Source organism: Terrapene carolina, unplaced genomic scaffold (assembly GCF_002925995.2).
Source record: "Terrapene carolina triunguis isolate 2854851 unplaced genomic scaffold, T_m_triunguis-2.0 Scaffold62, whole genome shotgun sequence".
Lineage (NCBI taxonomy): Eukaryota > Metazoa > Chordata > Testudines > Emydidae > Terrapene > Terrapene triunguis.
Window position 1 is genome coordinate 35,410,532 of NW_020664413.1, and position 22,441 is coordinate 35,432,972.

Here is a 22,441-nt window from a genome sequence, read left to right on the forward strand (position 1 = left end):
GCCCCTGAACTCCTGTCCTGCCCCAGTTTGTGAATCGCTCCGTGGCTTAAGCAGGAGATAGACTCGCAGACACCTAGAGGGAGGCAGCAGTGTGTATGCCCAGAGGCTGAAATTTAGTTGCTGAGGGAACATTTATTCTGAAAATTTAGGCACCAAGCGAGTTTAGAGCCTACAAAGTTTGGGCGGAGTTTTGTGGATTTCAGCAGAGCCAAAACTGGGATTTACTTAGCTGCCTACATGCAAGGCTCAGTGGGGCAATTTGCCCCAGGTCCCACAGGGGCCCCCACGAGAATATAGTATTCTATAGTATTGCAACTTTTTTTTAGGGAAGGGGCTCCCAAAATTGCTTTGCCCCAGGCCCCCTGAATCCTCTGGGCAGCCCTGGGCTCAGGTGCCTAAGTATTTAGGCCCAGGGGCTCAAGTTGGGTACCTCAAATCAGTGTTGACCCTGCTAGCTTTGACACTGTTGGTATTGGGCAAGTACTAGCTAAGCGTCCCCTGATGGAAGCAGCCGAGGTCGGGATATGCCGAGTCAGCATCGTGTGGGGCTGAAAGGCAGCCCGGGCTCACTCGGAACCTGGTCGGGGATTTGCTGAGAGGTTCGTGGCCTTTCAGTGGACTCAACTCGTGTATCCAGCCAGCACCCAAACCTACCACCTGAGCGCCCCCGGTTTGGGTGCCGCGAGGAAAGTTTCGGCCGGCTCCAGCCGCGCCGTGCAAGGAAAGAGCCACGTTGCCTCTGCAATTTGCAGCCTGGAAATGAGTGAGCGGCAGGAGCAGCTGCATGGCTGCGGCTGCTGGACACGGGCCAGCCTGTGCGCACTGGGACGAGCTGAGGCGGGGAGCCGCTGCCGAGCCCCCGCCACGCAGGAACCGCGGCAGGGAGGGGGCTGCTCTCTCTCTACCCCCGAGGGAGCAGCAGCAGCCTGCCTCACCAGCACCTTGGCTGCATCCCGCCGCTGGCTGACGCGGGCGGGAGCCAATCAGGGCGCGAGGCCCGAGCTGCCTTGTGACAGACGAGGCGGCCCTGCCAGCGCCGCGCAGCCCAGGCTGGGGAGCTGGAAGTCTGGGCGCAGAGCGCAGCTGCTGCGAGCAAAGCGAGGGAGGGCTCACAGCGGCTGCTCCGCAGCGGGACTCACACACAGACGCGCATCCTCTTCCTGAGCAGCCCCCCCCCCCGGCAGCACCAGAGCGAGGGGGCTTGGAGCGAGACAAAGCAAAGATGGCAGGGATCCTAGCCTGGTTCTGGAACGAGCGGTTCTGGCTGCCGCACAATGTCACCTGGGCCGATCTGAAGAACACGGAGGAAGCCTCCTTCCCCCAGGCTGAGGATCTGTACCTCGCCTTCCCCCTGGCCTTCTGCATCTTCATGATCCGGCTGGTCTTTGAAAGGTAACGCTGGGCTGGGCAAGTGGGGCCACCGCACCGCAGCCTGCGCTCTCGCCCCGTGCAGGGGGCTGCTGCTGGAGCGCGTGTGGGGCATGGCCAGCCACGCAGCCTGGCAGGCATGGGGAGGGAAGAGAGGGGGTCCCGTCCGGCTTGCCACGGGGAGATGCTTGAGCTCCGCCTCCTGCTGCTCTCTCCTGGCTCGCCCGGCCAGAGGCAGACACCAAAGGTGGAGGCGCTTTGGAGTTGATTTCCTCGCCCTGCCCGCTCGTCTCACTGGCCCTCCAGCTCATGCCATCAATGCAGACTGTCTAGCTGGTGGGCAGCCCAGCGACATGCCTCCGCGTTGGCACTAGGAGGCGAAATTTCATCGGGCATGTTCAGCAGCGCTCCACTCGGTTGTGCAGGGCTGGCGGTGGGCATCGTTTGAGACTGAAGTGTGTTGAAAATGTAAACCACCCCTTAACCCCCTTTGCTGCCTAGTCCTGGCCGTATCCTGCTTCTAAACTGTCATGGGCACCAATCGCAAGTCTGATGGGAGACCCTCAGCTCTTAGGTGCATGTTGTGAAATGTGTGTCCAGTCCTGGTATTTGCTTGTAAAAAAGAATAAATTAGGCAGGGATTAATGTAATAGAAGATCTTTAGTAAGTTTAGTAAATATTCAGTTTTAGCTTTTAACTTCTGAGCCCAAATAGCAAGTTTTTTATATTCTCAATGAGCTCTTTGTAATTGTCTGTCTGTTAATTCATGACGTACTCTGAACCGCTCCCATTCTGGCATTTTAAGCCTTTGATATTAAATCTTTAAAAGTTCTTAGTATTAATGGGAAAAAACTGAGGTTACATAGTGTTTTCCTCCCACGGGCCAGGAAACAAACTGACCTAATGAGGAGTTTGTTTATCTTGAACTAAAATTCTGTGTAAACCTCACAGGGTTTTCTTAGTGGAACAATTTGATTAAAAAAAGAGCAATTTACTCTAGCCTTATCTATGCTATCTATATAATTGTATATAGATTACACTGGGTGGCAGGATTGGTTCTTGTAATCTGTTGCTGGGGCCCTTGACTGTGCTGAAGCTTTGTACTGTATTTTATTGTACAATGCACCTTATGATAGCTGCATGTTATGGTTTTAAATGTGTATATTACAGCTGAACACTAGTCAAGATCAATTAGTAGTACATGTTTGTAAAGTGGCTTAAAAATAAGGGGCTATAATTGCCACATATTTTATTTTACTAATTTCTATTCTAATTTCATACACTCCTATTGATGTAGCAGTGTAGGAAATCATAAATCTAAGCAATAATATTCAAAGTGTAATCTGAAATTAGGATTCAGGTGAAGAAAGTAATACACCATAGATGCTATTAAGAATAAAATTGAAACTCACTGTTTTCATTTAAGGCTGTGTCCTGCGTGGCATCAGTCCAAACAAATTTAAAAAAAAAAAAAAAAAGCTAATATGAAAACATATATATCAAAGGGTCATGTTCTTCCAAAGTAAATATTTACTTGCTATGGACATTCAGTTACTTCTGTTTAACATCGCTGTCCTTGAGTGGATAAAGAGATCATTGAGTAAAGCAGGTTGCTCATGTGTGCTCATTTCTGGGTAGATTAGTATGCCATGTCAAGAAAGATGATATTCACTTTATCTGTGAAGAACAAAAGAATGGTTCCATTTGCAAACACCTACATATTCTTGGCAGAATCTTCCTCTGTAATGATTACAAGATGTTCAAAAGGACACATGCAGAGTAACAATTATTACATTCCACACAGGGAATATCTGTATGCTTTAAAGGTTAATAAAACATTTGGTCACCCTGGAAAGCTGAGACCTACAAAACTCATATCACCTCTCACAAGCATTTCATTTTCCCAGTCTGAGCAAAGGTGTTAGCATTTGCTGCCTGGATTTGTGTTTTGTGAAATATTCAGCTGTTTTCATTACCCAGCTAGGAAGAAATGTTCATTTGGAAAAATGGCCACAGCCTTTGTTGGATTGTTGTCTTTAGAATAATTCTTTTGTGCTGCTTTATGGACTTGGGTGACAAGTGAAGGTGTATCTGGAAATCAAAGACTTCCCAGTTTTGATTTAGATGTTGAACAAGAATATAATAAATTAAGTAAAACAAAGTACTCTGTACTCTCTCAGTAACATCCAAGAACTGGCCTCCGGTCTTGCCTCTCCATCCTTACAGTTACCCTGTTGTACTGAAGGGACTTGAGGTAAGAGCATAATGTTGTGTATGGTGTCATATGAGCTGCAATATGTAAGAACAGCAGGGCTAGTTCAGGCTGGAAGAAAAGTTAACTAAGCAGAGAATTTAAGCCCGAGTTTTGAATTGCCTTGTTTTTTCTTGGTTATAATGCAAGCTTTAATTAGCTTTTCATAGTTATTTTCCTTTCTCAAGTAGTTCAAAAATAATTTTAAAAAATTTAATATTTTATGAATACATAGTTACGAAGATCAGAAAAGCAACTAATTTTCATAATCCTTCATTGTAGGTAGGGCCAGTAATCCACCTCCGGAAATGTATGTTGTTAGCCAGATGGAACATAACAGCTTCCTGCAGTGCTGTCGTTAGCTAGCATTGGAAAATATATTTGTGTTTCAGTGCTACTCTTTTTTTTAATCCAATTGCAAAGCTCCCAGTGATATCCATAAGTGCAGGTTTAGGCCCTTAGTGTGGAATTAATCAATGTAGTATGGAACAATTGTAATATTAAAATGGAGATACTCATTAAAACAAGCCAACACTCGTCTTGGTCCTACTGTCATTGAACTAAGTGGGAGGTCTGTCATTGACTTCAGTGGGAACAGGATCACGACCTAATAATAATAATAATTATTTTATTAATTATTATGTAGTAATTTATTTTTGTGAAAGGTAGTATTTGAGAACGGCTACTTCTGAGGCGTGGCTTCTTTAAGAAACCAGGAAGTGGAGCTCTGAGGGTGAAGAAGAGGACCCCCAGAGGGTCATGGAGAAACCTAGAGAGGGGGTGCCCATAAGACTCCTGGAATAAAAGTTTGTTCTTGTTTGCATTTAAACTTGAGTGGTCTTCAAGATTTTGGAATATCACAGTAGTAATGAGGATGTTCGACCCAAGTGTGCCTCCAGCTACTATGCAGTTCCCTGTTTTTGTGACTGCACCAGCCCTGTACCTGATGCTACCAGGGGATTCACCCTTGCCATGTACCAAATGGATCGCAGCGTTCAATGTGTGCTTGATGGCGGCTGGTCTGGAAACGGCACTTGTAGCTTGCCGGCGCACACTCCTACTCCACGCACTAGGTACCCGAGAGACTTTCAGATCTTTTCCACTCGAGAGACCAGCACATCGTATCAGGAAGCGGTAAGGGCGCTAGCAGTACACTGTCACCCCGCACCCAGAGCTATGTTCGAATGCATTAAGTTTCATCAGAGAGCACAGCTCCCCAGGACATTGGTCTGGAACTGGCAGTTATATGCAGATTTGCATCCCTAACTGATGAGATGATTCAGGATCAGTTTAAGGACTGGATTTTGTCCCCATGTTGTGGAAGTGCCTCCTGATGGGACCAGATTCCCTGACTCTCCACAGGGCGGTGGAGATTGGCTATCAATTTGAACTTGCAGTCCAGACCCCAACCCCTCCAGGTTCTTCTTCTTCTTCTGGGGCATCATTCACACCATCCATTGCTGCAGCCACCCTGGTACAGTGTATTGATAGAGGTTCAGGTAACCATGTGGGAGTTATAGGGCAGCACCCCGATTGTTGGTGGACTCAGGAGCAGAGTGCCAGCATGGGTCCTCGCTGCAGCAACTCCTGTCACTGTCAGAGATCCGGGAGTGTCCAGCCCAGGGACAAACGTGCCGCCGATGTGGAAAACTTAACCATTTTGCCAGAGGTGTTGCTCTCCCCCAGCCATCACCTATATGGATGACCAGGAGATGGAGGAAGATTCCATGCCTGAGGGGATCAACTTGGTGACACGGGACTGGGAGTATCTTGAAATCTGCCCCTGCCATTTAGTAAGTGTGGAGATATTGCTGCTGGTGAACACTGGAACACGAGTCTCACTAATAAACAATACCACACACCATAGATATTTTGCCTATTTTACCTTGCGGCCAGTGTAGTCCATGCTATCCGAATATGGGAATGCAAAAATCGCTTTGCTAGGGATGGTGAATCTCCCTGTGATGTAATATCAACGAGAAGTGGGAGTGTTTCCATTTTACATGGCCCATTCTGGAGGCTGGATTTTTTCCAGGCACTGGGCTCTGAAGTGTTAGACTCACAGAACAAAGAAATCAATTTTGGGGTAATGATTGGAGAGATGACTGGAGGTCTCCTCTGGTCTTGGCTGTGGATCATCTATGGGTGGATCCACTGGCCAGCCAAATTATACAACCATTTTGCAGACCTCACCTGGAGCCACAGGGTTTTCTTGCTTGCTTCAGGAGGACACTTCTCCGTGGGTGTCAGACCTTTTTTTCTCTTGAACAAGAAGAAGTGGGACTATGCTTATGTGTGGATTTACGCCAAGTGAACAAGGCAGTCATACCTGACTGCTATCCTCTACCAACCATGGAGGAATTGGCAGTGCAATGTCAGGGTTCAGCTATGTTCACTAAATTGGATCTATGTCAGAGATATCTCCAGATACCATTTTCTCCTTAGTCATGGAACCTCACAGCTTTTCTCACCCATACAGCCCTCTTTTGGTTTAAAAGGATTCCTTTTGGTCTATCTCTAGGACCCAGCTGTTTCCAAAGAGGCCGGCCTTCTTGGGGTGGTTGTAACATTCTGGTTCATGGATCACCTTGTTCTGACCATGATGCTTCCCTTCATACAGTATTAACCCTGATTGGGGAGAAGTGTGGTTTTTTTTCATAGAAATTCACTGGATTTTGTGAGCCATGATCTGTTGGTGAGTGGAATTACCCCATTGTGGTCCAATGTGGATGGTATTGTTTGACTACCAGACCCCACAGACAAGTCAGAACGCCTAGTGTTTCTTGGGTTAGCTAACTGTTACCTTTGTTTTGTGCAAGATTATGCTTAGATGCTCTGCACCCTTATGGGCCCTGTTACACTGTAATGCAGTCTGGAACTGGACTCCAGAGTGTTCACAGGCAGTGGGCCAGCTCAAACAATGATTACTTCAGTTCCAACACTGGCACACTTTGCCTTATGAGGCTCTACTTTTGTCATGTGTGATGCCTCTGCTGTAGCTCTTGGCGCTGTGCTCTATCAGATCCACAAAGGGGTGGAATACGCAGTTGCATTCACCTTTTGAGCACTTTCCTTAGCTGGGCAGAAATACTCAGCAGGGGAGCGGAAGGCCCTAGCTTGCATATGGGCATATGAAAGGTGGTATTGTTATTTGCATGGTTGAACTTTCACACTACACACCGACCACCAGGCGTTAACCACACTGTTAACTCAGTCAAGGTCAGAGGAAAGATCCCTTCATATTTATAGATGGGCTGATTGCCTACGTCAGTACAACTTCTCAGTACAGTACCATCCGGATAAACTCAATCAGGTGGCTGATTGCCTGTCCCGGGCTTTACCTTACAAATCCACAATAAGGGGAGTTATGAGCCAGGAGGAGGATAATAATGCCCTGACTGACCCCTCTCTTGTCAGTCCCAAATCACTGTTGTAAGCACTGCCCCAGGATGTAGTGTTATAAGAAGTTCTCAGATATGTTTGTCAGGGTTGGGCAAAAATTGTTCCAGATTATCTGGTGTCTTACTTTCTTGTGAGATACGAATTGTCACCATAGGTGATCATGGTCTACTCTGGGGCTCCCAGAGTACCAGAGGCCATGCTGGAGTGGTATGTATGAAACTGAGGTGTTGCACAGCGTATGGTGGCCAGGATAGTCACATTATAGAGTTGGTCCGAAATTGTGAACCATATTTACTTAGTGGTGAATCCCATAAGCTAACCAGTGTACCTTTGATCTCGACCCTGCTGCTGCCTGGACCGTGGCAGTCCATACAACTAGACATATGTGGAGAAATAACCCCTGCCAAACAGCATCTGTGGTTTCTGACAGTAGCCTACAATCTTTTTCCAAATGGCCAGAGGTAGCAGTTAGCAGCCTAGCAGCAGCAGCACAAGTCGTCTGTGATTGGCTGGAGGAGTGATTCTCTAGGTGGGGTTATCTCCGCACAATAATTACTGTTAATGGACCGCAGTTTGTTTCTGCTTGTTTCACCCAGTTCCTGGCAGATTAAGGGCTCTGGCATGTCTGTACTCCCAGATACCACCCTCAGGCGTAACACAGGTGTAGAGAGATTTAATCTCACATTGAAGAACGGGCTTCGGGCTCATCTGTCTCATGGTTTGCCCTTTCCACAAGCTTTTCATTCAGTATTACAGCATTACCGGGCCGTTCCCTAGGGAGCTAGGCTTCCCTGGTACTGGAGCGAGAGTTGTCTTTATCATTAGACTTATCATGCCCCTTTCTTAAGGATCCCAGGAATATACGTCTGTGGGAGGTTCACAACCGTGTATGGAAGTATCAGGCACACTCCAAAGGTTACACCAATGACAAATGGAGGGCTGGGGTGATGACCCTGGCAGTGGGGCAATCGGTACATGTATGCAGACCATGCAGGGTTAGGTCACTGCTTTCAATTCCAAGGCAGGTTACACGGCATCCAGGAGTGGTAACATGCAAATTGCATGATAGGTCCCATTGGCATATCAGTACTTAAGTCCAAGTATGGGAAACCATCACAGGTGAAGCGGGTCTGGAAATCCTCACCGCACCATCAGCAGCTGAAGTTGTACTGCCTGTCCCAGTGGAGGTTTTGCCTGTTCCGATAGAGGCTCTGATTTTGTTTCCAACCCCACCTCCGCCGGCTGCTGGCGTCCAAAGGGTGATACATAGACCTTTATGGTTGTGTGGGCCCCCACAATGGCTGAAGGACTTTACAGTGTAACATCCAAAGGAATTACTGGAATTCCGAAGGTTTAAATTGTGTAACTTGTTATTGTATGGTTGTACCAAAAAAAGTGTTTGGAGGGGGAAAATGTAGTATTTGGGAATGGCTGCTTATGAGGTGTGGCTCCTTTAAGAAACCAGGAAGTGGAACCCAGAACGGGAAGAGGAGGAGCCATGGTGGGTTGTGAAGAAGCCTAAAGAGAGGGTGCCTGTAAGACCCCTGGTATAAAAGTTTGTCTTTGTTTGCATTTAAACCTGGGTGGTCTTGTGCCTCTTTTGTTTTGAGCAACACAACTGCCTAATCCACGTTACAGATTAAGGGCTTGCATAATTTAATTTCAGTTAGCAAAGTGATCTGAGAGCTGGAAGGGACAAGGCAAAAGGGCTGCCAAACGGATGATGATTTTCTTCTTTAACTTAAAATGGCTACATCTGCTTCTTGAAAATATATTAAAAATTAGTTTATGGATGGCTGACAGTAGCCAAGTTGCATCTCAGCAAATCTTTACAGATGTGTTATTCTGGAAGGGAGGAGTTTATAATGGGAACACTTGGGGAAAAAGTTGCTGCTGTAATACATTTTTAAATTTTTTGCTATACAGTTACCTTGGGGGTATGAACATATGAGTTGCACTGTCTTTTAAAATACTTGTGATGATGCTATTGCACTTCTTGTATTGAAAGGGGGGGAAGAAGGGATAGCTCAGTGGTTTGCGCGTTGGCCTGGTAAACCCAGGGTTGTGAGTTCAATCCTTGAGGGGGCCATTTAGGGAACTAGGATAAAAAAATCTGTCTGGGGATTGGTCCTGCTTTGAGTAGGGGGTTGGACTAAATGATCTCCTGAGGTCCCTTCCAACCCTGATATTCTATGATTCTTAATATTGGTAAATCAGCAAACAAGGAGTGCTGAGCTTTAAATTAATTGGTACAAACCATTTAATTAGATTTTCTATTTTATTGACAGTCCACCAGGTTGATTGCTAAGCTGCTAAAACTGTATGGTCTTACCTTTAATAGAAAGTGTAACCAACTATGAGCATTCACAGTAGCAAGAAATATAGTTAAGGTTGAGCTGTGATTTCCATCCTAACTAATTTTTTCATTTGCTTACAACTTCCTCAAAGCTCATTTGGGGTGAAACTTGCCATGATTGGGTGTAAGGCCAAGAGGTGATTTTGTTTATATATATTTTTTTGGGGTAGCAAAATGGCCCAGCCATTTTAAGCGATGTGGGTAAACGGGTTGTAGTAATTAGGGATAGTTTTATTTTTTCTTCCCCCCCCCCCCCCGCACTTGAAATTGTTGGCCTACATTGGGGTAGGCAAACTATGGCCCGTGGGCCACATCCGGCCCCTGGGACGGTCCTGCCCGGCCCCTGAGCTGGCCCGGGAGGCTCGCCCCTGGCCCCTCCCCTGCTGTCCCCCCTCAGCCTCAGCTCGCTTGCTCCGCCGCTGGCGCAATGCTCTGGGCGGCGGGGCTGTGAGCTCCTGGGGCAGCGCAGCTGCAGAGCCCGGCCTGACCTGGTGCTCTGTGCTGCGTGGTGGTGGCGCGGCTGTAGCGCCGCCAGCCACCGGTGCTCCAGGCAGCGCGGTAAGGGGGCACGGAGCAGGGGGGATTGGATAGAGGGCAGGGGACTCCAACACTGGCACACTTTGCCTTATGAGGCCCTATGAGCTCAGGGGCTGGGCAGGACGGTCCTGCGGGCCAGATGTGGCTCGTGGGTCGTAGTTTGCTCATCCCTGGGGTAGAGAGAATTCCCTGAAGGAAAAGGGAGCTGTTACATTGGCTTCTTGTGTTCATGGACAGTTTGGGTATAAGTGAGGCAGCCTTCAAGATGCTCTGACTTAAGACCAAGGGCCAGCCTAGTTTAAGATGAGACTGACCAGAGTGTAACCTGTTTAACTTACAGAATTTCATGAATTTTGTGAGCCTGACTTTTTTCTAACAGTGCAATCATAAAGTTGACTTTGTGTTTAATGTAATACACTATCATTCCTAGTGGAACATGTGTGGGGTTTATATTGCAATATATATCTGATTTTTACTAAATGTGCATGTACATTCAGGGTGAAACTCGCTTAAGCCTTGCAATGTGTATCTGTCTCTGTAGTCTCTGCATGCACACATGCTCTTCCTGTCACCATGCACCATCCAGTGCAGTTCTGTGCTGACACTAGGTAGGCAACTGAAGAAGGAATCCTTGGGGGCGGGGGGGGGGGGGGGGGGGGGGTGGTCCATAGTTCTATCAGTGTGGATCCAGTGACTCAAAACTTCTGTAGAGGAAGGAGGTGAGATGAGGCAGCAGCCATTATTCCAGTCCATGGTGAAATAGCAACTATAGAGGGGCTTTGTTGTAGTCCTATGGACAGCTCATAGGTTGCAGTGTGTGCAAATTTCATTCCCTCTTTCCCTGCTTAGTTCCATGCAAAATGCCTGATCACTTGGGCTTTGTGTGGGGATAGCTGAATTGCCCCTAAATAGACATGAATATGGATTTAAACATAACTTTCCAACTGTAAATAACTTTTCACTTTTATAAAACCTATTTGATCTCTTAACCACTTGAATAGGATTTCAGGCACACATATCTAGTCCTACTGAAATTTAATCTGACATTTGTTTTCTTTTATATAGCATTCTTTCAAAGGGACACTATCAGTGTAAAACTCCTATGTTGTAAAGAAACTTGTTTACAATTTTACAGGGTTGACATCCCTCCAGGATTGTCCTGGAGTCTCCAGGAATTAAAGATTAATCTTTAATTAAAGACTGTGTCATGTGATGAAACCTCCAGGAATATGTCCAACCAAAACTGGCAACTCTTCACAAACTGAACTAAAAAAAAAACCCAGCAAAACAACAACCTCCCCCCGTCCATGAGTATTAATAGTGAATAGATGTAAAGAAAAATCGAATTCATTTTTCATTGATTATACTATTTATCTTTTCCATTTCTTTTGGACAGTGAGATAAATTGTTAGTTTCCCTTTTGTTTATAATCACTTTGGCTATCATACTGCAGTATCTGAGCATCAGCCACTACAGTCTGATGTCTTGTTGTTTAAAAACAACTGTTTTAATAGGAAAGGTTTGTGTGTTTGTTTGCTATGAAGTGTGGAAGCATCTCTATTTGTCTTACGTTTTATGCAATCTTATTTTTATTAAATTTAAATGTTTGGCCAAATTTAAGCCAGCAGTATCCCTTTGTCACATTCCAAGGTGCAGTCCAGAGTGGTGAGGGGTTGTGTTACCACCTGCCCTGCAACTTTGGGTGCCTCACAAGGCTTTGCTATTGTAGCTTGCAATCTGGGCTTCTCACAAACATCCAAACTGCATGCAGGTCACACCCTGAGTGTCTGCGTATAGCTACAGCCCTAGCCCAGCAGCTTGTCAACACTAGCCATGCTCTGGCTTCCAGCAGACTTGGTTACCACTTGCAGGGTGACTCCAACACACTCCCAGTCCCGGATTTTCCCCGGAAATGTGTGTTGTGCATTGCCCAGCCCTCTCCTGGATAGTTCCGATATTAAAGGTCTGTTGCCCTTTTAAGGGGTCAATGTACAACAGTTTGCTTTAATTGGCATTACCAAACAATTCACTTTAAATACACAACACTAGATTAGTTTTGATTAAAGTATAAAACAAGTTTATTTAACTACAGAGAGAGAGGTTTTAAGTGAATACAAGTATAAGGCATTAAAGTCAGAAATGGTTACAAGAGAAAAAAGATATAATGCTTTCTAGTAATTTTAAAACTTAACAAACTAGGCTTGGATCAAGAGAAAATTCTTTCCACATGTTCCCAGCAACAGGGCTAACCAAATTCTCAACTCTTTTGTGACTTTTTCTGCTTCAGAAAGAAAATGTTTAAATATGACTCATATTGGATAAAATTAGCACATTTCCACACCTAGGACGTTTTCCCTTTGCACAGCCATAGAAATGTCAATTATATTACGTCATTAAATTATAACTCTTCAGATAATTGCTATTATCTACACAGCAACTAATAATGTTGAAGATCTGTATAGAAACAGAGCATCCTCTAAATTTGCTTTCAGATAGGAAGGAACAGAATGTTAAGAGATCTTCCAGACAACGTCAAATCAGTTTAATTTCTTTCAGTTCGCTAGCCTAACCCCCATTTCTAATGTGACAAATGATACCTTTTAATATTCATTTTTAGGTGACTCTAAAGTCTTGTGTAGGCATAAAAGTTGTAACATTTTATTCATACTAGTATAGTTAAAGCAGTTCAACATCTCTTCATGGGGATGCAGTTGTACCAGTAAAAAGGTGCTTTTTGCTGATGTAGCTTTATTCTCAAGAATGAGAATCTAATCTATACTGATATAAAGCATCTCTATACTGGTATCATTGTATCCACGCTCGGCGTTGGACTGGTATAACTATTTTGGTGAAAAATCACACTCCTTACTAAAATAGTTCTACACTCAACTTTTGTATAGTATCGCCAAGAAGTTGACCTTGTGCTTGGATATGCAGCACTCCTCCTTGTCTATCCTCAGTAGCAAGCTACTTGTGCATCCCTTCCAGTAGCAAGCAGGCTGCTAGTGAAGAAGTGGTTGCTTCAATGTGTTGCATATGGTTTGCTCTCCCCTGTGTGGCTCCAACATACTGTAGGATCTGTTCTGCAGGCAGAAACAATGGAGGCCCGATTGAAATGGGGGTGAAAATCTCACCCTTGGACTCAGGATCTTTTCAAACCCCCCCCCCCCGCTTTCATTCTGTTGATGATTCATTTTCATTTGTAAATAGCTGTGAAACTGTGCACACTTCACCTAGAACTGTCATTCCTTGTATCCCAGGAGGCTGACCTGTAGCTGTAGTGTAAGAAGGTTGGGGAAAGTGATAGCAGAATCAGCTTCTGCCTGGCTGAACCTACAGCAGTGCTCTAAACAGACGTGTGAAAAGGGGCTTTAAACTTGGATGCAACATTCAAGCTAGACAGGAAACTATTCAGGTTGACACCTTCAGCCAGGACAATTAACATGGTAAAGCCTTGGTTGTTAGGATAGGACAAAGAGTAGACAGCCTTAGGGGTGTGCGGAGGGGAGGGGGGAAGAGTGAGTGAGAGAGAGATTGAGAGAGAAGGAATGCTTGTTTGGAAATAGCTGTAAAAAGGGTACAGGGGGAAAAAACCCTTACTCAAGGGCAGAGTTTATGGTAGGGAATAAGTATGGAAAGTGTACAATGGATAAGGCATGAGTGACAGACTGCAATATCCCAAATGGGATACCCACCTTTTTGTGTATCTGGTATGATAATGTACCAGGCACATTAAAGTGATCTGAAGAATGCTGAGAGGATAGGGGAAGGACACAACCTGGATACAAAAGGCTCTGACATAGCTCCTGTGAAACTCTGACATGTAGCCTTGAAAGGGTGAGGGAGAAAAGGACAAGCTGAACAACAAGATGTGCCCCCAAGAAGTGTAAGATTTTGCCTGTGGCACTGTAACTGCACTGTAACTGCAGGAGCTCCTCTAGACAGGAACCATCTGTGTGGTGTGTTAGAGTAGATTCCTTATTCAGACCAATTTTATTTTACATGGACTTTTCTTTCTAGGCTTTGTCTACACTGGCCAGTGAAGGACAAAACCTTTGTCATTCAGAGGTGTTAAAAACACGCCCCTATCCCCGGAAGACAAACGTTTTGTCGAGGAAAAGCGCTGGTGTGAGCAGTGCTTTGTCAGCAGGAGGACTCTCCTGTCGACAAAGCTCACTGGGGGTAGAAGTTTTTTGTGGGCGGGAGAGCTCTCTCCTGCTAACAAACAGCGGCTATACTGTGCGCCTTTTAGTGGCATGGCTGTAGCAGCACAGCCGTGTCGCTAGAAGCTGCATAGTGTAGACAAAACCCTGGTCTTATTTTCGTTTGTCTGGGAATTTCATGCAGGCCATCCCCCTTCCATTTCCCCAGTTGTGGAACTGGCATCACTTACAGTAGCCTTACTCAAAGTAACAGCAGCATTACTATAGCCTGTAGCAGGGGTAGGCAAACTTTTTGGGCCGAGGGCCACATCTGAGTGGGGAAATTGTATGCAGGGCCGGGGCAGGGGGTTGGGATGCGGGAGGGAGTGCGAGGTGTGGGAGGGGGTGCGGTGTGCAGGAAGGGGCTCAGGGCAAGGGATTGGGGCAGAGAGGGGTGCGGGGTGCATGAGGGGGCTCAGGGAAGGGGGTTGGGGTGCAGGAGGGGTGCGGGATGTACGAGGGGGCTCAGGGCAGGGAGTTGGGGTGCGAGGTGCAGGCAGGGGGCTTAGGGCAGGGAGTTGGGGGGCAGGGGGTAGAAGGGGTTCGGGCTCTGGCCCGGCGCCGCTTACCTAAAGCGGCTCTGGGGTGGCAGCAGCACGCACCGGGGCCAGGGCAGGCTCCCTGCATGCTTGCCCTGGCCCCGCGCCGCTCCAGGAAGCACTGTGGTCCCTGCGGAAGGGGGGACGGAGGGCTCCACGGGCGCTGCCCTTGCCGCACCTCCAGGTACCTCCCCCGAAGCTCCCATTGGCTGCGGTGCCCCGTTCCCAGCCAATGGGAGCTGCGGAGGGCAGTGCCTGGAGGCAAGGGCAACGCATGGAGCCCTCTGCCGCCCCCCCCCCGCGGGCTGCAGGGACATGGTGCTGGCCGCTTCTGAGAGCGGCGCGAGGCCAACGGCGCCACGGGGGCAATCCCGCGGGCTGGATCTAAAGCCCTGAGGGGTCAGATCCGGCCGGCGGGCCATAGTTTGCCCACCCCTGGCCTATAGGTTCATTCCAGGAGCTGTGGATTGATAAAGTTGAAGGTCTGGCTATGTCCCCTTTCATTTCCAGCATTTGCTCTATGTTCAGGGGACTGGGAGCAGGTGGCATAGAGCTGGCATTACGCCTACACCACAGGACTCCCCATCTGCCTTGTTAAGGCAGTTTTTATGACTGTTTTGCTCTCCAAAGGATGTTACCCCCACACTTTTGTGTGTGTGGTCAACCCTGCAACAATTTCAGTATTTGCATTATTGCAAACTTTGAGGTATTTGGGGGGGGGGCGTGAAAATTCAATATTCTTGGAATGTAAGAAGTCACATATGAATTTATCAAATATTGGAAATAGTAATTTTAAAGGAATCACTTCTGTACTGTTGCAAGTGATGATGATGATGATGCCAGTCACCTCAGTTTGGAGGACAACACTGACAATCATAGTTTGTACTAATGGGTCTTCTCCTGACTCTGTAGACCAATTCAGGAAGAACAACGTTTACCGTGCTGGCCTACAGAGCCATTTGCCTACTTGTGCTGATTGAATTGCACTGGTGCTACACTTCCAGCTGCTCAACTTGATTCTTCTCAAAGATATAGGGCAGCTGGCAGCACACTCCAGTGCAAATTCCTCCAAATGCAAAATATGTGGGTTGATCATAAAGCAGATGAACTCCAGGCCGTTGCTGATCAACAGGATTCCAAAGGCTTCTGTGATGCCGTCAAAGCTGTGTATGGCCCTACCTGATCTGCTTTGATATTGATAACAAGTGCTGACGGTGAATCTCTCATCACAGATCACACTATCATCCACCATTGATGGCATGAACATTTTAGTGAACTATTGTTGGAATTATTAATAATATTTGAAATTATTGATACAGGAAACCACCAAACACTAATTTAACCATAAATTCTTTTTTTAAATCCAGTGGCCAAATGATATTTATATAATTGCTCTAAACGTGCCTAAAAATCTTAAATAATCAGTTTACTACCCCCAATACAGTAACAAAACATTTATAAGCATTTGATCTAGAAACTTACAAATGGGCTGTACCCAGGGGTGCTTAGACTCATATTGGTGGGCTCCAATGTGGTCAGATAGGTATTAGCAATGACCCCTTTAAGAGTTTACTTTTTATACCCTTGAGCAAACAAGTGATGTCATTGCCAATTACTGACTTCAGCTAAAAACCAATTTGAGACAATTCACACTTATTTCCAGGCTTAATCCAGATAACATTTATAACTTCCTTTCTTTCCAAGGCCTTTCCTCTCTGTCTCTTTCCATGCTTCTTGCTTACCAGCAGAACAGTGGGAAGGTTTGGGCTTGTTTCTTTTAAGACATTTTTTCTTTGTCTTGTTACCACAGCTCTTTATTTTATTTGTTACTTTTGGAACCAGACATCCTTCCCAGACTACTTACTATTCTCATGGCCTTCTTTTATTTGCTGATTAGGGCCTTCTCTCTACTACCCACAAACTATAAAGCAAATATGTTATTTTCTTAACCAAACTTAAGCTAACTCTAATTCTTTATTTTTTTTATCCTACAACTATGTAATCATTTATCTATTGTTTCTGATGAGTCACTGGGTAAAGTCTGCAAATTGCCCACATCTAATGCACTTGCCGATCCACCTACACGGGCTGAGGTATAGAAAGCTGTTCAAGTAATGAAAAATGACAAATCTCCTGGGCCAGATGCCATTCCAGCTGAAATTTTTCAAACATGGAGGAAATCTTATTGACAGGCTTCTTGAATTTTTCTTACATGTTTGGCTTCAAGAAATCCTACCACAACAACTGAAAGATGTCAATATCATCACTATCTATAAGCATAAATGCTCAAAGAGTGACTGTGGTAATTACCGTAGTAATTGCTCTTTCTGGCCTGAAAGATTCTTGCACGGATCCTCCTGAACTGACTTCTTACTCATTGACAGGGTGCTATCTGAATCACAGTACAGCTTTTGTGCTCAGAGAAACACTGTTGGCATGATTTTCATCATTCAATAATTACAGGAAAAAATGTTGTGAACAGCGTCAACATTTGTACATCCTCTTTCTCGATCTAGCCAAGGCATTTGACAGAGTCAGCTGAAGTTCTGTGGAAATTGCTTGCGAAATTTTGATGTCCAGACAGATTTATTAACACTTTAGCAAGTATACAAGGAATGTCCTAGAGATTCCTACACTATCAAAAGGACTTCCATTTTAAAAATGTGATTAGTCTTAGTCAGTGAACTGTTTATAAAGGTACTTTATGTGTGCAAGGGTTTTCTGACACGGATCCTATATTAAAGTCTTCCGAGGTGGGATTTGTATCTGAATAAGGACTGCAGGATGCAGCAGCAAGTGATTTCTTAACAACAGAGTTTTGTTTGAAAAGGAATTTTAGCCAGCACTCCAGAAAATAAGACAAAGCTGTCTGCAAATGCAGTGGTGTGATGACAGTTGCAGTGAAGGGTTATCTCAAGTACAGCTATTGAAACAGTTCACTCTTATTGTCTGTTTGCTTTCTATCATCAGAGGGTATCACATTGTCCTTCTGATTAAAGAGCACTTGTGTCTTCTCATGCTCATTTTATTCCCCTGTAAATTGTTCTTCAACCTTTTCCCCCAGTTTGGATTATGTAGTTGTCTTTACTGCTTCACATTTTGAATAAAAAAACATACATATGCCCCCAGAGTGACACTTTCAGAATTTATTGTTTTGAAGTTATTGATTGTCCCCTCCCTTGGTTCAGGGGGAGGAGGAACCACAATGGAAGGAAGACAAATAATGGAAACCTGTCAAGATTCATCATGGGTTTCTTATGCATCCTCCTGTCCAGGGGGAAGGGTTCCTGAACTGGACTGGTGCAGAAGGAGGACATTAATGTGGAAACCCCAGGCTTTGTGTGGAAACCAGGCTCTGTCTCCATGGATCCTGAGGCAGTAGCACAGGGAGCTGGCCCTTCCTACCAGGATTTGCAGGACTGTTCTCTTGGGAGCTGCATAGCTGAAAACTGTAGTTTTCTTCCCCACGCCGCTTCAATCCCCATCTTCTGTGGAGATGGGAGAAAGAGAGAGAGAGACTGAGTATGTTAATGCTACAGTGTCATAGGATAGTTGGCTCTTTAAAGGGAGATGGATCTCAGCCGCACCTGTGACACAGCCAACTTCTCCAGATGGGAAAAATGAAGGTCATGGCACCCTATCAGGCCTCTGGGCTATATAAGGAAGAGGGCTGGCCAGAGACTTAAGGCAGGCAGGCTTGGGAGTAGGGATGAGAGGACTGCAGGGCACAAGAAAGCTCCTGCAGGGAGCTGTGAGACACCAGGTCAGAAAAGACTCCAGCTAGATAGGGCTGGGAATGGCCTGCCAAGGCAGGGAAGACTCCAGGTAGGAAGGCCTGGGAGTGGCTTGATTAAGAGTGGGGAAGGATGAATATATCAAACTGTTGACTTGGACTTTGAGGAGAGTATTTTGGAAGTGTTTATGATAATGAGCCATAGCGGTGTTGGCTATGAGAAAGCCTTTGCAAAATTATTGAGGAGCTCTGAGGAGAGAGAGACTGAAGCAGAGATGCTGCAGTGCAATACCAGGTTATGAGGGGTCACTCTGGAGGTGGCTGCCCCATTACATACAGCATTTACTACTGTGCAGGATTCCTGTAAGACATCTCTGTTTAGGAGGGGACAATGTCACATGAGTGCCTTCTCCCAGCCCCTGACATCCCCTCCTGATATGCAGGGGCATACCCATTAGGTATGCTTGTAGAGGGCATTCCTGAAGGAAGGTTAAGGGGCATATCCCATGGAGCCGCTGCTTCCGCTCTTCCACATGCCCTGATCTCCTAGGTATTTGATTTTATAATTTTTACCCTATTCAGACCATGTTCTGTGTTGAGAGGACAGTAAAAGACTCCAATTACAGTACATTGGATATACATATAATATAATATGTTTAAAAAATAGGGGCTTAGGGAAAACTAAAAAAAACGTGCAGGCCTTTTAAGTCTCTTTAAGCCATTTGATAGTGGAAGTGATTTCTGGCTGTTTTGATCTAAACAATCTGTCCACTCTTACATTTTTTCAACAGAAAAAACAGCTGCTTTGTTGGTATAATCACAGTCTCTTAGGAGTCTTATGTGTGGAACTTCACTGTCTGCAGCATGGGCTCCCTCGTCTTTGCCCAGCGAATAGGAACAAAACACCATCCACAGCATGTGTTGCTCCTCTGCATTTCCCACACTGAAGATGCTCCCAAAGGAGCTCTCTTGGATCTTTGGATTGTGTTTATGTGCTGGGCTTTCTTGTCATTCACTGGTTTTCACAATGAGGAGTTAACTGTCAGGAATGAAATCAATAGAAGTCCAGTATGTTCTCCGATGGCTTGGGGAATCCTCCTGTGGGTAGGTAAACCTATTTCTACCCACTCGATGTTGGTGGTTGTTTCTGCAGTGCGCAAAAGTGTGTTCAGTAGTCTACACAATACATAGAGAGTCGTCACTCTGATGCTGATGAGGGTGCAGTTGATGACTCAGGATGAATGTGGTAACAAAGAGTAGAAAGCGGATGGGGTGAGGAACAGCAAGAATAGAGCAATGGGATCATATGGTTGCTGAGTCTGGACGTATGCACATTTTTACAGAGCTATAAGTGTTTTTGTTTATTTAACTCGCTTCTTGTGGGCGCCACATAGGAATCTTGCTGAGAGTTTTAAATGAATGAGTAGTAGGCTATTGGACCATTATGGGGAGGCAGTCCATGCATAGGGAAGCACCATGGAAAAAGGCATGGAGATGGTTGTGGGAGAAGCAGACAAATCGGGTATCTAAGCTGGCATCACTTGCAGAGGGAAGGGGTGAGGAAATGATGTGATAAGAGAATAGGTTAGAATATTGACAGTTCCCGACTCTGAGCTAAATTCTGTCCTTGTCTGTAACACCTTTATCACCCCATTGACTTCACAAAGGGCTGTGTTGATGTAACAGAGGGCAGAAATTGGATCAGCCTGCTCTGGTAACAAACTGCATTGCAAACACTGGGAATTCCATACAGCTTGTTTCCATGAGACAGGGAATACAAACTCCTGGGCATTTTTGCATTGATGTGAAGGTGGGAAATCTGAGTGGAATGCTATATGGCTGAAATCCACCCCGGGGTGCCGAAATTCTGTGCAAATCCCTTACTTAAGTCCCTCCATGGGGCTGCATTTGTTGTCTGTTGGCACAATGGACTCATAGGCTCCCTTTGTGCCACAGAAAGGGTTTTCTAACTGCCCCTTTTATAGTCTGGCATGAGTGTAGTATGGATGTGAGCCCAGGAATAAATCTTAATAGTACATCCTCTTCCTCCTCCTCTTCAATATTTTGTATAACATGAGCATTATGACTTGGTGATCTCCAGAATGCAAGTGGCATGTAGTTTAAATACTCACTGCTGCATTCTAAGCAAGGTCTCTTGTTTATGAATAGTATTTTGAGCTGAGTGTCATGTGTCTCCCCAAGTACAAGATGTAACCATAACATGTGATTTCTGCACAGTTTTTTTTTTCTTATTATACAATGCCACCAACATTCACTTCTATTATCTCCTCAGAGGCTGAGTGTGGCTCCCTGAACTCCATCACACGCCTTTTTTTCCTCCCTTTTTTGTTTTGTTTTTAATGTCTCATTGGTGAACCTTATCCTTTTACTCTCAAAGCTGTTAATGGTTAACATACTATGAGATTTATTTACAGATAGTAAGGACAGAAACAATATGTTAGAAATCCAAACCAATATCAGATACACAGAATGTAGAAACTTTACCATGATCTTTGCTCATGAAGATGTGGAGTTTTCTCCAGTATGTCAGGTGCCATTAGATTCTTGTTTCTATGTTCTTGCACCTTGTTCTTCCAGCAATCCAATTTTAGCCCCAAAAGCTGCAAACTGCCTTCTCCCAAGTGTGTTCATCCCACTGATGCTCTAGGGCTGCTACGGGAAATGCAAATGTCTAGCTTTGTTTTGTTGGAAGGCTGACTTGGCTCTTCAGCTCTAAGCCCCATTAGTTTTTTCCCTTTACTCTTGGGGGGAAGGCGGGTTTGTGGAATGGACTAAATGGAAATGTAACCAGTCTTGGAAATTACATTCCAGAGGTGACAGCAGATTCAATATGGTATCAGAGCGAAAGATACCAGCTCCTATAACTGGAATAATGATAAGGTATATAATGCATTTGTCTTTAACAGGTACAATGTTAGCATTCTTATTGTTTGGTAGATGTTTTAATGTCAGTTTTATCCAAATGACTTTTTTTTGGTTGCCCATTTAGCACCTTCAAGAGATGCCTTGAGACTAACGGCCACTTTTCAGCCACAAAATAGTTCTATCATAGATAGCTGCAAATACGATCAACTGAATGGATTAGCTCCGAGACTATAATTCCGACTCCTTGCCCACTCTATCATTTGTCTCTCTGAGACTTTCAGCAAGGAGGCCAGTTATGGTGATAGCATGTGTTGTTTGGATATATGCTCATGAGGAACAGAGCTGAGATCACCAGTTCCTTCTGTCTAAGCCATCAGTCAGCTTTCTGATGGTAATGACTTCTGTCCATCACTGAACAGGCCTGGTTACAAGATAATGCTGTAGAGATGGAAGGCTCTGTATTGCATTACCAATTCCTCTGAGAAATCTACTTATGCAACAGGTCTTTGATTTAGAGTGGTTCACTCTATTTCTGTATAGAGTCTTTAGACCATAGAAAGTATATTCATTTAACAGGTCAATTCTTACAACACAAGCTGATGTGTTATTGGAATGTGTTATTGAGCAAGAGCTCAAGTCTGGCGTTTATGTTCTACAAGTGCACTTTTCAACTTCCCTGCCCTAGCCTTTCATTTACAGCTGGCTTCAGAAGCCAGTTGATTTAAAGAGAAGCTAACACTTCAAATCCACCACTGCCAGGGTACCTCTTCTGCTTGGTACTACACAAGCATAACATCAACTTTTTGCCTCATAATTTCTAACAACAAATTCCTCACTCTAATAACAAATGTTAAAAATATGAAAAGCTGAGAATAAGCTAAGAGTGATGGCATCTCCACTTGTATTCATCTATTATTTCATCTCCTACTGTAGTCAAATCTTTTGTCCCCCCCCCCTCTCTCTTTCTCTCTCTCTCTCTCTCCTTCTTGTAGGGAAGATTCAGTATTCTCAAAAAGAACAGGAGTACTTGTGGCACCTTAGAGACTAACAAATTTATTTGAGCATAAGCTTTCTACAGCCCACTTCTTCTGATGCATAGCTATTTGTTAGTCTCTAAGGCGCCACAAGTACTCCTGTTCTTTTTGCGGATACAGACTAACACGGCTG

General features: G+C 45.1%; 1 protein-coding gene across 1 annotated transcript in view; it reads left to right on the forward strand.

The window, feature by feature from the left end:
• The first annotated feature begins 343 nt into the window (after positions 1-343).
• Positions 344-22,441, forward strand: part of CERS6 (ceramide synthase 6) — a 216,100-nt gene continuing 194,002 nt past the window's right edge. Inside the window, exon 1 of the mRNA XM_024206806.3 lies at positions 344-1,392. Within this exon, the coding sequence (XP_024062574.1) occupies positions 1,223-1,392 (170 nt within the window). The 5' untranslated portion in view covers positions 344-1,222. The remainder of the gene's footprint in view (positions 1,393-22,441) is intronic.